Source organism: Rosa chinensis, chromosome 1, assembly GCF_002994745.2.
Source record: "Rosa chinensis cultivar Old Blush chromosome 1, RchiOBHm-V2, whole genome shotgun sequence".
Taxonomy (NCBI): domain Eukaryota; kingdom Viridiplantae; phylum Streptophyta; class Magnoliopsida; order Rosales; family Rosaceae; genus Rosa; species Rosa chinensis.
Window position 1 is genome coordinate 60,433,088 of NC_037088.1, and position 17,063 is coordinate 60,450,150.

The following is a 17,063-nucleotide window of genomic DNA, read 5'->3' on the forward strand; positions in this document are numbered from 1 at the left end:
TTACCTGGACATCGCATCCAACTGGATGAGCCTATTTTGAGAAGATTCATAACCTTTGTTATGGCAACACGTGGCGAACTTCTGTTCTGGCCTTGTAGGTTGGGCCTGAGCTTCTGGCTCGGGTTTGTTGTTGTGACTTGGGGCTTGATTTTGAGCTTCTAACTCAGCCTCATATTCACAATTATAACATAACCAAATTCAATATATGTTATTAAATCGTAACGTAAATAAATTAATGCAGCGATTATGTACCTAAGCAATTGGGTTCAAATCTCATTAATGCTTATGGCATTTCGTATAGGTAACAAAGGGCAAATGCTTATGGCGTAATGTTTATGTAATAATCCTGTAATGATTTAGCCCATAATGCCTCTAGCATAAGGAATTATAATGGCATAATTCAAATTTGTGAAACCAAAAATTAAGCCCGTAATTCGCGTAATATACAATATTAAAATGTAGTAATAAATGATACATTGTGAAACTACTATGGTAGTTGCTTTGGATAAATATCAATCAAAACCAAAACATGAATTGAATCAATTGATCAATCACCAATTATATGGAGTTGAATCTGCTTCTGGCAGTATTAATATTAAATAGGAATCATACATGTGAATGTGTCATGATATATGTCAATCAAATCCAAAAACATGAACAAATATATACGACAGATATATATGTATCAACCAAATAATCATAAAGTAAATTTGGGAGTTCATGCATCATGGTGATTGTTCAATCAATAGGCTCAACAAGCATGAATATAAAATTAGATTTTGGAAAACATTACTTGATGAAGAACGGATGAATCTTCAGTTTATATGTGCAGAACTGAGAAGGTTGTCTTCTCAGCCAATCCAATAACTTAGGAGTTATTCGCCTATTCTCTTAATTGAATGATGAACCGCCTCTTCTCTTGATTGAATGATGAACCGCCTCTTCTCCGCAACTCGCAATCTGAATCATAGAGCTTGTCGTGCTGATAACGTGTTGTAAAATGAAAAGTAAAAGAGTTTGAGAGAAGAGAGTAATGACACAGAGAATAGAGAGTAGAATGTGTGTATTATTCATCTCACCATGAGGAGCCTTATATAGGACTACATGGTGTACACAAAATGGCAATACGTAATTACAATTCAATCACTCGTACAATTACAACCTTCAATCACCAATCTATAGGGATAGACACTTATTACTCAACATCTATTTACATGATTATCCACAAATATTTACAACAATTGTCTTATAGTTGAAATATTATATATATGAAAATTCTGTTCGATGTTGAAGATTCGTTGCTTGGGTTGTGATCTATAGAGGCAAAGATGCATGTACACTACCATCCATATTATATTCAAATTTCATTTAAAACTAAATCTCTACTAGCTAGGCTGCTAGGGGTCCTTCACCTTGCTCCATGTCCACTTGCAATAGTAGTTGCGCATCACAAATGATATCCATTTCTGATTTGTTTAAGAGTTTGAATATCTATAAATAACTAAATTTTTTTGTCGAAGTTTAATTTTTAAGCAACATCTAAACTAGTTTTAATTTTTGAAATTTAAACTGATACTCTATACTTTCTTTCATATTTTGATAATATACATGAAGGGAAATTAGTTGATATATTTACAAATACCAATATTTAGAAATTTGGTTAAGAGTGACTCAATCTTTCCCCGTTTAGATATTGTTCTCAGGCCAATCGATTCCTTGTCCCTTGTATGCATTTTTCTCTCCTAATTACTATAACAAGTAAGCATTTTTTCACTCCTTCTAATTACTATAACAGTAAACAAATGAACTAGTAGTCTAGTATATCTACTAGTTAATAATCTAATAAGGAAAATAATTTTCTTTTATAAATAATACATAACAAATTGAATTGATCTGTAAAGAAGAATGATTCATTATAAGTAAGGAGCTAAACATGGTTAGTCGTTCGATCTGTTATTAGTTATTACAAGCATTAGTTCGTAAGCTCATGGTCATCTTGAAAACTCAGTCGATGTTGTTTACTAATAAATTTTTGAAAATGGCAGCTAGTGATCACAACTGATGAGAAATCTCGGTACCCTTTGGACCTTAGAAGTCGACGGTGGGTGGTTCAAGAAATTTCAGCAATGAATTATACAAGTTTTTTGTTTGGTCTAGTCAAATCAAACTCTTAGGTCGACACGAACAGACTAATGGATGGCTTTGATTTCATTCTCTTGCAAAACAAGTGAGGGATCACACATTAATATTTTTGCATCCATTTGCCAACTTGCTTAATCAAGTTGCAGATGGATAGAACCAGCCTAGCTTGTTATACACAGCAACATATGGTACACGAGGAAGAAGATAGAATATAAAAGGAGGTAGCTAGCTCAATTTTTTGCAACTTGTTCATTATATTGTTTCCAATATCACTCATCAAAGTCAAGTTGCAATCTTTGTAGCTAGATTAATTAGCTGGTTTAGCCACGTTTGATTCGATCAATCGCCAAAATCAAATCACTGTTTGTACAAATAATAATATAATATTCAAACACTGCGTTCATGCGCTTCCATATAGCTAGTTAGTTCGTTTTAATTATTATTTTTCTTTTGTAAATTACAAGTTTGAAATTGAACTGTTCTTCTGTTTTATACAATCTTCAAAGAAAATTGCAAATTGCAAAAGCTAGACAACTCTGCCGGACTGACTGCATCCGCAGGGTAGCCAGCTATAATATTTAACACACGAAATTCAAGTACAAAGGGCACCAAAAAGTACCCAAATTATATAGAATAATAATAGAGCTACGCAACCGTTGTTCTTAAATGATATCACATGATACCATAGATAGAGATAATAGTTGGTACATATGCACTCATGCACATATCAAGTCAAATCAATATGATCATAACTATTTGATTTCCTTCATGAACAAGGTTTATTAAAGGATAAAAAGAGAAGAAAACTGAAAGGACGAAAGCACTATTTTGTGCTTAACTAATCCACGGGAAGACAATCAATTGTTTCCAAGTATTATATGTTATGTTTTTACCAAATTATGTGTTAAAATGTCTGTAAGAGCTTCTCTAAAGTGTTGTACAAGGGTTGAAAGTTCAAAAATATGCATTGCGATCAGACGATATGCGTAAAATTCCGTCTCACAATCTTCATTATTGCCTTACCGGACTATAGTACGTGATTGATCTAAAGTCCAATAATATTAGTTCTTTCTTTCTTAGTTTCTTGTTTTTGCCTTGAGAAATCTTACTTGAATATCAGAGAGATTCTTACGTAGAGCAAACATACCACGTCGCTTGTACGGCTGCCCAATCAGTGAATATGTAAGGAAATGTTTTGAGTATTTTATTTTAATAAATAAGGATAAATTTGAAACACATCTAAAATTTTTTAAATTTTAATTTTACTGTCACTATGTGCTATGTTTGCCCATGTAATAATTTATCTCAATATCAATATGTGTCCAGACTCAAGCAACATTAATTCATTGATGATGATCATCGTCTCCTTTAACACTGCACAGTGTCGGTGTCCGTGCGAATCTTCACACTTTACAGCAGCTTTCTCATTGGCATTTACGTACGATTATAATCCAAAGAATATTAATTACCTAAAACTTTTCTTAATTAGGGTGCTCAAAATAACTAGTACATAAATTAGTACATGCAACCCCGTAAGGCCGTAATGCGTACCATTTATTTACCAATTACTATAGTAACTGGGTATATATCGCAGCTGCTACCGATGAATTAAAATACATCTCCGTACCGACCGTACGTACAATTCCTCATACACCATCACCATGCATATTTATATATAGGCACGGATATCTAGGATATTCGGCCAGTTGTTTCCATCTCACAAAGGTCACAAAGCTGAAGAGAACCTCATGCAAACTTTGACCATTCTAATATAACTAAATTGTGTACGAAATAGAGAGAAAATACAATGGAGCACATGAGGAAAATCTAATACCATTTTAGTCGTAGTTAACTTACATAATTACAAACAAACCCTTCTTCAAGAACAAGAAGATCGAAAACACAAAACAAGAAAATTGAAGGGGATATGATAGAAGACTATATTATAACATGAACACTATGGTCATGAAAACAGGTAAAACATGCAGAACCCCTATACACACAAACACCGTACGATCGAAAGCCGCTGACAATTTCAACCCTACAACGAATCTACAAAATTTCCAACTCACATTGGAAACCAAAAAAAGAATGAATCTTGGTTTATGATTATGAACTATTCCGGCTTGCTCATACTCTCGGCGACCTGAGCCAACGACTGCAAGTTACAACGTACGATGGTATCCACAAACACGCAGGTCTCTTCTTTCGTGTTTCCCGCCGGCACGTCGACGACGTACGACTCTACGACGACGGTTCCGGTGCCGTTTGAGGAGGCGTGTAGAGTCGTGACGGAGCGGTAGTTCCTCAGGCGGTGGTCCCCACCAACGACGCTGAAGCTGAGCACGTGGCGCTCGTCGTCAAGAATCTCCAGCCTCTCGGTGCTGGAGGCCGCGGGGAGGCCCGACACCACGAGCACCTCGCGGAGCGTGCCGACCTTGGCGGGGTCCCCGCCGATGACATGACAGCTCTTTAGGAACTGCTTGTAGGCTTGTGGGTTGTCGAAGCGGCGCACCACGGACCACACGGCAGGGACGGGCGCGTCGATGGTCTGCACCACCGCGGAGCAGCACTGGTCCGGCGAGGCCATAGCAGAGTGAGCGTGTTGGAGGGCCACCGACTCCGGTATGGCGGGTGTGTTGACGGCGCGTGAGGACAGAGGAAGGACCTGGCGCGTGACGGCTTGGGACTGTTTGTGGCTGATGGCCGCGGCGGCCGCGGTTGTTATTGGGTTAGGGGAGCTGATTCTCTGGAGTTGAACTGAGGAAGGCATTTCTCCTCCGTCTTAGCAAACAGGATCAGAGCTTTAGAGGAGCTTTAGCTGTATGTTTATAGACAAGGTTTTAGGGTTAATGGGTAGAGATATATATGAGTATGATCATATAAATGGCATAGTGGGAGAGAATAAAGAGGGGAGAGAGAGGGAGTTGTTTGGATGATGGGTTTGTTTAATAATGGTGTTGTTGTAGCTTTGGGTTGGTTCTTTCCGGTCCACTTGGATTAGTTTTGATGGCTTTGTTTCCTCGGACAGAGAAAGATGATCACAGAGCTTACGCCGGACTCGCAAGTGGATCCTCAACTTGATGCTATCCTCCCTCCTTTGGACTTTGTGTTTAGCTTAATGATCTATTCTCTTTATTTCCACCACAACTTTGCCACCTTCATTCCCTTTTATTATTATTATTTTTTTAATTTAATTATATAATTTTTCTGTATGAACTAATCAAACGGGTCGAGACTTTAAAATATCAATAATCGACTTACACGACTTTAATTTTCTCAAGAAATTTGATTTTTAATATTTGCCAATAGATATGCAAAACCGGTAGTATTTGCTAGTTGAGCAGTATGTAGTGCTTGAATTAATGGAGCGTTAATTTCCTCAACATGCACTATGAGCTAAAGATACTACGTGATCAACAAAATTCAATATATAACTTAACCTTTAATTGCTGCAAAATTATGGTACAATGGAGCATTAATTTCCTCGACATGCACTATGAGCGAAAGATGCTACACGAAAATGTTTCTCTGGTCAGCTATTGACTAGGGATTGTGTGGTCACTCACCGTCCGATTGAAATTGGACGATGAGTGACCACACAATCCCTAGTCAATAGCTAACCAGGGAAACGGAACTGACATACTACATATATCCAATTATGGTACAATGTATGGAATTGACTTTGCCTTTTGTGGAAATTCATGATCAACATACCAATATAAACACATACAATTTCTCCCTAGCTTTAGTCAAAAGAATATCAAAGTAGACGAGAAAGTTCCAAGTCTAGATTTTTGAAAGTTCAAGTCTATATTTTGTAGTTAATTACTCTCCCCTTCTCTTATCATTTAAAAGATAACTAGATGTTGAAATATTCTTAATTAAAATTTAAAAGAAGAGTAATTGAATATTCTTCCTTTTCAAAATGTTTAATTAATTTGACCTTCTCCAAAACCCATTCTCTTACATTAATCTCTGAGCTAGAGTTAGAAAACAATTGAGCTAGCTGCCTCAAACATTTTTCTGCAAAACTTATATGCAAATAGCTAGATCCTTATGTGCTTTTTGACTAATTATCGCCATTGTGGTTGCCTATATAACATTTATATGTAAAGTTCGTCATTTTGTTTAGTTTAAACTTATCCAACTTTATTTTAACTTTTAGGAGCTCCACCAATCAAACAGATTAGCCATTCCTGGATCGAGTTCCGACTATCCACTAGTGGACATCCGTATATGTTGACTGCAAGAAAATCTCATCCACCTGCATAACATCGTCCACCAGCTAATTAACGACTTTTTCCCCAATTTGATTCAATTATCCACTAGCAACTTTTAGTACTAGTAGGTAGCTGCTTAATGTATATATGGAATTAATTATGGATTCTCACCTAAAAATAGTAAACTATATATTTTGCTTTTCAATATTGTTTATGAATTGAAGATTCATATCTCCATCTCTATTTTCTGCATGTGATGATTGTATATGAAACTGAACGCGACCACATTATACGACATCTAGATTGTGAGATTGAAGGTGTGGATATAATCATGATATCAATCCATAATTATGATTAGATAAGTATTTTTCTATTATAAGGTATATGATACTTACCCTAACATGCAAAAAATATACACATACACGACAACTGAGAAACAATACTTGGCCTTTCAAAAGTAAAATACAATGGGATATAATTTCATATCACCATTACTCGATCTTTTTTTTTTTTTATTGAAGTTTTCTCATGCCATAAACTTATTATTGGTAAATATAATTTCTATATGAGGTTCTCCAAGAGACAGACCTAAGCTAGTTTGAACTGTTTTTTTATTTTTCAAAATAATTTTTTCAATTTTTTGAATTTGAAAAATTGTAAAAATATTGGGTCAAAATTCTTTAGCTCAGTCAGTTGTAAAATTTCCTAAAAATCATGATTTACCAATTAGAAGATTTTAATGAAAAAAAATAAGAACATGCGATTTTTAGCTAAAAAATTATGTGCGTCCACAGTTTTAGGTGAAAATCATGATTTCATGTCAAAACAAAAAAAATTGGGAGAAAGTTTCTAAATTGATTCTTACAGTGTTGGATAACATACAAGATCTTTTAATGTACTTAGTCTCACGTGACATTGACACTGTTAACCTCATTGTCACGGCCATTGTGAACCTCACTTGCCATAACTACTAGTAGCCTCACTTGCCTTGGCCACGGTTAATTAGCCCCTCTTGTCTTGGACACTATTACCCTCACTTGCCATAACTACTATTATGTTTACACTACTTGGTGCATTTCTCTCCTCAACACAACAGACATCATTATCCTTACTCATTTGCACGGGCGGGGGCATTATTAACCTCACTTCTTAAACTATATCATACGGTTAAAGATGTTTCCTACTCAACTTATGTAACTCTTAATGATTGAGAATTTCATGAATGTGCATAGTTATTTACTCTAATAGTGAAATAACTGAACATATTTGTTGAAAATATCTGAACATGAGTAAGAGGTTATAAGGGAGTTCAGGGAAATGTAACTAGATTAAAATAAAGTAGTCGATAAATAATCTTAATAAACATTAATTGTAACTTAAAATACTTGATAAATTGTTCTAGAGAGCCTGAAGTAACTAACTGAAAAAACAAAACAAAACAAATCGGCTAATGCCGCGGTTCCTCGTGAAAAAATCACCCTATCTCATTTCAACTTCTTTTTTTTTTTTTTGAAGGCTGGATTAGTAATGTCCTCTCCAGGCTTCAACTGGGTTTTATTTTATTACCCAGAAGGCCAGAACACCTTTAGTTTTCTTGCTCTCTCGTCTTACAACCTTTTTGCGTGATTTTCTCAACTTGAACTTTCCTTTTTGTCCTTTCTCATTTTTTCTAATTCAACCAACTCCCACCAACTTGAGCGTTTTCTAAGTTGGAACCCACTCCTCACATGGCGTACCCTCGCAACTAGGCGCTTTGCTTAATGCCTTTGCAGCTTTGCTTTTCAGTTTTCAGTACTCAGTAGGTAATTCTTTGAAGTTTGAAGAGTACAAGAGTGGTATTTCAAATGTTTTTGGAAAGCGAGATGTCGAAAACCAAACACTCTTTTAATTTGATTTGGCCATTTTGGGTGAGATTTATATCATAGACCTTTATCAACGATTTGAGTTGGACGCGGTTTAGATTAAGAAAATAATGTAAATAATGTAGACATTTACCGATGACTATATATAGCTTATTTGTTATATTTTTAGGCGCGGATTAGATAATTTGTTGTTTATTGTAAAGATATTTTATTTCCCAAAACTTCTGCCTATTTTACCAAGTTGCAGTCGTAAAGAACTTGTTCAAACCTACGTTACATGTGATGCTGATTTGGGGTTTTGTATTGTAGGTATTTACCTTTGCAGTACCAATAACATAATCAAATATGAGCTATTGCACTTCTCCATTGCCTCAGTGGGCTGATCAGAAGCCGACTTAGCTTGTTGCTAAGATCTGTTGGTACTTGGTAGTAATGTTATACACACATTTACAGGTTCAAGTTTCCTCTGTGATCGATTTGCCAAACACCTCCTCCCAATTTCGTACTTGAAATTAGGAAAGCTAAACTGGTATTACATGCAGAAGTTGTATTATGACCAGTTGAATATCATAACAGAGCCCCTTCATCATTTCTGATCATACTATTTGGTGTGCAGCTGTTCCAATTTTGAGGCATGGTTAAAAGGTACCTCGAGGAAACAATGTAGTGATCGAAAATGCAAAGAAACTTTGACTATTTTCCAAATGAAATCCTAAACACCATTTAGGGTGATCAAAGGGAATGCATCTGCTGTCATCTTACATTATCACAAGTGCTGACCCCTAACCATAACATGTACTACGAAAATATGCAATAATGCATACTGTGTAATCAGGAAGCTCTTATGCATGCAGTCATTCAACCACATCTTGGATGAGGCAACCATAATGAGATCATGAAAAACTGAAAATGAAAAGAAGAAAACCATTTCAGATTAACGCTTTCAGTTATGACAGTTAAATCACGGACACATTGTCGTGCATCAGCATTTACATGGTGCATCAGTTCTGCCCATAATTTCTGGTAAGTTTGGAACCCAGGAGGCTAGGATTCATCCCAAGTTCCCAACCCACCCCCATCAACTTTCTTCAGCTAAAGGCTAACTTATGCGCCCATGTATTTGATGTCAATAGGACTTTTAAGTTCTAGCAGACCACCTATATGGATATTTCGGCACACACATAAAACCCACTATCTTGAAAACTACAACAACACAAGTTTTTTTTTTTTTTTTTTTTCAGAAGAAGAACAACGCAAGGTCAACCAAAAGAAAACTAGAAAAGGTGACAACAACATTGAAAGTTGAAGAAACTTGTTTGTGCAGAGACCTGGGTTTTGAACTCATTAAGCAACTTTATCCTGTCTTTGACATTAGGCAGGGCCAAGTGTGTTTCTCTTCAGGCTTAGCTTGTTTGTCCCAGCAGGAGCCATTAGCTGCTTTTAGCCCCAAATCTGCACTGCTTCTTGCTATAACTGTTCCAGACAGGCAGAAGCCTTCGTCTTTTGAACACGTCTTGTAGCACCTTCTACATGCATAAACATAAAGTAAATTGTGACAATCCATTATAAATTGGCCATTACGCAATTTAACACAGGCTCTTTTTTCTTCCTTGTTTCCCCTTCCTAACCCAATCTCCATCAATGTATTTTGTTCTCACCATTTTGATTAGAATAAAACTTAAAAGTAAATATGAAACAGGGAAATTGACACAGAAACAAGCAGAGAAAAGCTAGAACTACTCACCTCTATGAAGTATGTGTTGAAGCCTTTTCATTTTTCATGATCATATGGAATGCTTTACTCTTGTCTTCACCCACCATTTCCCTCAATATATCATCTTCAATCTTCTCAGCTTGCCAGCGAGAAGGATCCTCCACAAATGCCTCGCTGAATATCATGCTGGATACCCACTCTTTCCATGTAGTCCTTCTATACTTGTCTTCTTCGAGCGTTCCTGTTGCCAATAGCTGATAAACATACACAACCTTTTGCTGACCAGGCCTAAAAGCTCGTGCTATAGCTTGCTTCGTCTTGGAAGGATTCCATTCGGAGTCCAACAAGATGACCCTAGATGCAGCTGTCAGACTAATGCCTTCAGCACAAGCAGTGATAGATGCAAGCAGAACCTTTGAGGCTCCACCTGGTTCTTCAAATTTGTCCATAACCTTTCCACGTTCAAATAACTCCAGATCCCCGGTAAGAACCAAAACTTCTCTGCCTCGCTCCCACTGAAAGACCCTCTCAAACAATTCTAGAAACAGTCTCACAGGTGCAATGTTGTGGCAGAAAATCAAGACCTTCTCTTTCCGAGTAACACGGTAAACCAGGTTCAAAACAAACTTGACTTTTGACCCTTTGTGCAAATCATACTTGTATTGCTCAAGCTCCATCAGTTCTTGGGGACTAAAGAACTTATCAGCACAAGCTGCAGTTTTGATTAGCCAAGGATGTATTGATCCAAGGGTGATCAGAAGTTCTAGTTCCAAGGGATACCCTTTGTACTTGGACATTATTTGTTGCAGTCTATCCAAAATCACTTGTTGAATGTCAGTGGTGTTCATCAGCAAGGTGTAAATCTGTAGACCGGGAAGGGTGTCTGAATTTCCACCTTCATACACATCTATAAATCTGTTTGTTATCTTTCTCAGCTTGTTGAGACCTTCGATCCTCTGATCTTCTTCTTCATTTGAATCAATTTTCTTGGCAATTTTATCCAAGAACAACTTTCTGGCTCGAGCTTCCATCAAATGGCGTGCTTTGTCCTTCAATGCCTTCTTTTTCCTTCTGTATTTTGGGTCCAATGACTTCAAAACTTCATTCACAAACTTCGGCCTTGCCAAACAAAGTGTGTTGAAGTATTCACAGAAATTGTTCTGAAACAAAGTACCTGAAAGCAATATTCTCAAATCAGTTTCAACTTTCATCAATCCTTTCCTCAACCTTGATTTGGTACTTCTGGGGTTGTGCCCTTCGTCTAGTACTAGGAGCCCTGGACTTTCCCTCAGGACTTGAGCCATAAATCTTCTGTGGACAAACTTTGAGTCTTCACGCATCAATGTTAGGAAAGAAGTATACCCCATGACAAGAACACTAGGTTGTGCATGCCACTTCTGTATCTTTTCTAGGCAATCGAGAACATGCATCACATCGTCAGTTGGCTTCGGGCCTCTTGTATAGGTTACTGACTTATTCCTAAACACTCTATAGGTTCTACGACCGTGAATTAGATAAACCGGTATAGGGATCTTCCATTTAATGAATTCCTTGTACCAGGTGTAGAGTGTTGTCTTTGGAGCAAGGACTAAAGGTCGTTTTCCAGGGAATAACTTCAGGTAGCTAACAAGAAATGCAATGATCAAAAAAGTTTTCCCAGCTCCAGGAGTATGAGATATAACACAGCCACCATTTCTCTTGGATTTCTTTTCCATCAATGCTGGTTCCATAGATCCGGCAATATTCTTCCATAAAAACTCAAAAGCCTTCTTCTGGTGGAATAACAGTTTCTTTCTAAGTTCAGGAATTAAAGCCCAAACATTGTCATTTTCTTCTGAAATATGCTCATCCACAGGGTTATCACGTTTGTGGAAGAAATCAAACTCCTCATATTCAGCTCTTTTAGGATCTGGTGGTGGATCTTCTTCATTTGGTTTTTTATCATCTGTGAACCCATACGGGTTTTGCACCTAAAGAATAAGCAAGAAATTAGGTGCAGTTGATAATTTTGCTAACAGATCAGCCTAATTGAAACACAAAATTCTGTCATACAAATTGAGTTTAATTATAGCAGCAGAAGGAATGTGACATAAAACTATTGCACGCAAGAGTTTCTACATTGACTTACAAAGGGGGGTGTAACATGTTTGATTTCAGTCTTGACAAAGCCACATATAATGCACTTAAGCCCAATTTCTTCATCGAGAGTGAAGTCATGCTTGCAACCTGGACCTGACTTTTGTGCAAATTTACCTGAAGCAGCACCATTTGATTCCTGAAAATAGATTCAGCAATTCAAATGTATTAATCATTGCGCGGTAAGAGAACTTCCCCAAAGAGTACAGAATTTGATATTTTTGTTCAAATTTTGATGATAAAGCTGCTGAAAATTAGATGCCAGTGAAAAATCTTAAAATTTTACCTCATCACCAAGAAGATAACATGATGCCATTACTAATTCAAATTCTTTCCACAACATATCCTCCTCAGACATTTCCTCCTCCTCCTCATCTTCTGGCATTTCAGTTTCGTCCTTTTGATCAGAGTTCTTGTTTGCCTTGAAATCTTTCCACTGGTCCATAATGTTTGGTTCTTGCTTGTTTGAGCAATCCATGTCTTTCAAGAACTTATTTATCAGCTCCTTGTATGCACCTGCATTTAAGGACCTCTTTGAATAAGCTCCAGTATACCGATCCGTCCTTTTTGATCGTATAGAGGGATGATGATATGCGTAATGATAGCCTCTTCTCGGAAATCTACTAGAGGATGCACCCCCATCCCATTTAGTTTGAACATCCATGTCTTCCAAGCCAGCAATTTTGTTTCTTTTCGGTTTCTGTGCTTTAGAAGTACTGAAACGATAATAATGCTTGGTAGGAAATTCACCACTGTCTTTTGAACGATTTGTAGGACCATTGGCATTTGGAGGGAAGTTTCCAAGGGTTAGCTGATCACTTTTGACAGACGCAGGAACAATGGCAAGTTGATCAGCTCGATGTTTCTTTGTCTTATTTTTAGCCACACCTGATTTCACTTTCATCCACTTAATCTTGCTTTCTTTGCATTCAAATAGATCATCATTGTCACTGGTTGATCGCTTCCTCTTAGAACCAGCATTTTGCTCTGCCTCAGTACTATCCTCTTCCAAAGAGTTGCTTGCCTTCTTACGAAAAAGGTATGACAGTGGTAGGTACAATTCGTCATCAGAATCATCTTGAGATTGATCTATCTTATATGGCCTGCTTCGAATGGGGCCTATTTGTATCTCAGAGGGAGCATCACATGCAAGGAAACGATCAGGTTGTATCTTTCGACGCTTGGAACGCCGCAATTCTGGAACCTCAGAAATTGGAGATGGTCTATCTTCATGCATGTCACAAGTAGGATCACCCCCAATAGCATCATCTGGAACCAACTGAACTATTATAGGTACCGGGATCCCATTCTCTACTCCGAAATTCACAGCTTTAAAAGAGTTTTCAGAGTTTGATGGAGTTGTGTCATCATAACCACCAGAAATTTGATACACAATCTTGTTCTGCACTGATCTTACATCAAATACAATCTGCTTCAAGGAAGATGTAACAAGCAACCATGACAAGTCCGATAAGAATTTCCCCAATAACAATTTAGTGTTTGGCAGAGTAGAGCAGTCCACAGAGCGATCCCAACGGTAGTACTGATTTTTACAAGAATTCCTATCAAGCCTTTGCAAGATGAAAACCTGATCAATTCCAATAACTTCAGTTTCTTTTTTAAGTGTTGCTCTCTCTGAACCAAGAGGTCCTTGGTTAACATAAAAGTTGACATGAAACTGGCATGAGCATTGAGAGTCATGAGGCTCCCTTTCGATAGAACTTATTCTAGCATCGACCCACACCTGCATTAGACCACATAACACACTCAGACACAAACATTTAGACCTAACTGTTATAAGGTTTGGCGAGACTATTTTTTTCTTTTCTTCTTTGGTCTTCCTCTGGGGTAATGATGGTTATAATTGTTAACTTGCTCTGATAAGATGTCATGTAAGAGTTAGAGATGTTTGAAATTAGACTGCCACTCACCGGATCTCGCCTTTCCTTATCTGAACTCTCTGTATGATCAGAGTTTGAAAGCACACAGATATCCACACCAGGCCTCAACAAGCAAATGCAATCATATAAAGTTGCTCTTCTTGATTTTATTCTAAGGTTGGCAAATGGACCTTTATCCTGAATCACACATGGATGGTCTATGAATTTCATGTTCATAGTTCCATTGCTAATTCTTAGAAGTTCCACACCTTTCCATGATCCACAGCAAAGAGCCTCAAAGACTGCCAAGCACAACATTGAATGTAAGATATATGATAAGAATGTTACAGCATACAACTCTAGCTTAAAATCAAATGTTTGGTGCGAGTAGAAACATGATAACATAATAGCATGAGCTAGTGTCTAAGAAAGAAAAGAATTGAAACAAGCCCCTTCTTCCGTTTTGCAAAATACTAAAACTGACATCATGAGTTGTATTCTTTAATTATCTCGAAACCTAAATAACAAGAAATCATTTTCCTTTCTTTTCAGGGAAAATTCTTTTCTTTTAGAAAGAATGACTAATTCCTATGTTTAGACTGGAAAATGCCAAAGTCATTTACACGAGGGCATGTGAACAACTAGCTGTTAAATAATATGGGTTCTGTTGTAGTTCCCATACTAGACACGTTTACTTACTTGAAATGAGGAATGGATAAATGAGAATAAACTCATAAAGGTACATGTGATTTGATTACCTACCAACCCGTAAACAAAACCCTTGAAAGAATGGGGAACTTGGTTAGTTTTTAATGTCAAACCCACTTGCATCTCCCTTTGTGTTAGAACATGTATGGACCTATAACCGCTTATGCACCAACCGTTGGCATTCACGACCATAAATCTTTGCCCACGTGTGTGTGCATATTTCTATCTATAGATGATGTATGCTGCACTATGAGTCCCACATTTTCTACAGTTGCGTGGATGAAAATCGCCACCCACGTATGCATGAAAGATTACTACTATTGATGAGTGTAGGCTCCACTATGGGTCCCACGATCATCTGCGGGCGCCTACATGAAAATGCTCATGAAAGATATCTAGCTATTGATGAGTGCAGGCTCCATTATTGGTCCCACACTCATCAATGGGTGGGTGGCGAGAAATCGTCTCCCACGTGCATGTGAAAGACTTCTAGCTATCGATACTCATGCACTAAATTGTGGGTCGCACAATCAGCTGCGGGCGTGCGGTTGGAAGTCACCGCCACCAATGTGCATGTGAAAGACTTCTAGCTATTGATACTCGCACACTCAATTGTGAGTCCCACAATCATTTACGGGCATGCGGTTGGAAATCCCCGCTGCCCATGTGCACATAAAAGATTTCTAGCTATCGAGGAGCATAGGCGGCAATGTGGGTCCCACCATTATCCGGATTTCTAACTTAAGGTTAGAAGTCGCATATGCGCCAGTGGGGGATGGACTATAGTAGTGTTCATGATGGTATATACGAAAATTTGATTCTCATCACTTTGTGCTGTGATACTAGCGTTACAAACAAAAATGACAAGACTTTAAGAGCAAGTCATTGACCCTGAAATAAGTTACTTTGCAGAAGAAAAGCATAACTAGCTAGTTCTTGCTGAATTCCCCAGAATGTTCACAAGTAAAGTCTATTAATATGGAAATTAACTTTTAAAAAAGAAACAAAAACAGTACAAACAAAGAAAAATAAAAAGAAAAAGGAGACGATGCTTACGATGAGCATCAAATGGATGCTTAGCTCGATACAGATGCCTCTTCTTTATCTTCATTCTGATGTCAAGTCTGTCGTACCTGCAACACAATGCCGATCATTAGTGACTAATACTGCACACTTAATTCAAACTTCAAACTTCAAAAACTCTCACTATTATGCTTGCCAGCTTTCAAAGTAGGTTTCACAGTTACTACTTGCAGATATCTAGGTCACACAGTTACAACAGCATATCCAATATAATTAATAATTACAATGAAGAAGTATTTTCCTTTTCTACTATTATTTGCTCTTTAAATCTATACGATTTAACGATCATGAAGATTTCTTTTCTTTTTTTGATAAAGAAACCACCTTTTTTTACCAGATTAGAGAAAAGGAATGATCAACTTTCAGAAAGTAAAAGCAAAATTCCTTGTTACCCAAATAAAAATAATTCAGTCAAATTATTGGAGACAGAATGACCGAGATCGCATAGTAGATATCAGAATTAAGAAATGAAAGCGCTAGCTACCTTTACATGCAACAAAATTAAAAAGTAAACTTTTTTTTCTTCATGTGGTAAAAAACGCAACCTCTGCAGAACTCACCAGAAAAACAACAGAACCCAAAATAGCAAACAAAAAACCCCAGAAAAAAAAAAAATTACAAATCACCAGTAACGTATCTGAAATGAAGATAAAACCAATCAAACTCAAACCCAGTTTGCTGATCATTGATAAAACCAATCAAACTCAAACCAGGTAAAAAGAAATAGCTAGCATTCACCAAGTAAAACGAATAAGAAAACGTACTCTGAAACAAGATCAAGCTGGACTCAAAGCTTCATCGTCTCAAAGGGAACTTGCTCCTCTGAAGAGATGGATGATCGGAGCTCTGATTGTTCCGGCACCGGAGCTAACAGGCGGTTATGTTGTGATGAAGATAAGAGAATACTTTGAACAGTGAAAGTGGGCATCGGAGTGAGTGAGAGAGAGTAAAGTGAGTGATGAAACTGACAGTGGCGGAGAAATCTATATATTTATTAAAAAGGAGAGACTGAAAAGAAGGGCCTCGAAATCCGGGTTTTGCTGTTTTTTGCATGAAACGCAAAAGGAGAGGGGACAGGGGCAGTGGGTGTAAATAATGGGCGTCGGGGAGGGCCTTCTGGGGAGATGGAAAGTGGATCCAATGGCTGTGATTGAGGTGAGGGGACCCATGGCAGTGGTGACGGAAAATGATGACATGAATTCGCAACAAACTCCCCAGAGTTTGTTGGTTGCAGATTATTTCCAAATTTAAAAACTTTAAAAAGTCTAAAACGTTTTTAGTCAACGCCTTTTTGTTGACTGTTTCGTGTCCCGAC

The 17,063-nt window shown here is 37.4% G+C and overlaps 2 protein-coding genes across 3 annotated transcripts; both read right to left on the reverse strand.

The window, feature by feature from the left end:
• Nucleotides 1–3,959: 3,959 nt before the first annotated feature.
• On the reverse strand, nucleotides 3,960–5,264 carry LOC112196905 (abscisic acid receptor PYL4). The gene has a single exon (XM_024337378.2). It carries the CDS (start codon nucleotides 4,913–4,915, stop codon nucleotides 4,259–4,261), a length of 657 nt encoding a protein of 218 aa, XP_024193146.1. The 5' UTR covers nucleotides 4,916–5,264; the 3' UTR covers nucleotides 3,960–4,258.
• A 3,873-nt stretch (nucleotides 5,265–9,137) lies between these two features.
• On the reverse strand, nucleotides 9,138–16,816 carry LOC112189804 (SNF2 domain-containing protein CLASSY 1). Of its 2 annotated transcripts, none has more exons than XM_024330121.2 (7): nucleotides 16,513–16,816; nucleotides 15,722–15,798; nucleotides 14,009–14,259; nucleotides 12,364–13,821; nucleotides 12,070–12,216; nucleotides 9,972–11,911; nucleotides 9,138–9,750 (listed from the first exon to the last, which is right to left on the reverse strand). In XM_024330121.2, the coding sequence occupies exons 2-6, from the start codon at nucleotides 15,774–15,776 to the stop codon at nucleotides 9,974–9,976; spliced, it is 3,849 nt and encodes a 1,282-aa protein (XP_024185889.1). In that variant the 5' UTR covers nucleotides 15,777–15,798; nucleotides 16,513–16,816; the 3' UTR covers nucleotides 9,138–9,750; nucleotides 9,972–9,973. The 2 variants fall into 2 exon arrangements, with proteins under 2 accessions (XP_024185889.1, XP_024185266.1); XM_024329498.2 differs by having other exon boundaries at nucleotides 9,138–9,753; nucleotides 16,513–16,815.
• Nucleotides 16,817–17,063: the final 247 nt, after the last annotated feature.

Excerpts from the sequence above, each read along its gene's own strand:
- LOC112196905 (XM_024337378.2), bottom strand. The coding sequence starts at position 4,915 with ATGCCTTCCTCAGTTCAACTCCAGAGAATCAGCTCCCCTAACCCAATA.
- LOC112189804 (XM_024330121.2), bottom strand. The coding sequence starts at position 15,776 with ATGAAGATAAAGAAGAGGCATCTGTATCGAGCTAAGCATCCATTTGAT. Across the intron at positions 14,260-15,721 it reads GCATCCATTTGATGCTCATC|TCTTTGAGGCTCTTTGCTGT; the intron begins GTAAGCATCGTC and ends TGTGCTTGGCAG. Across the intron at positions 11,912-12,069 it reads AACATGTTACACCCCCCTTT|GTGCAAAACCCGTATGGGTT; the intron begins GTAAGTCAATGT and ends CTTATTCTTTAG.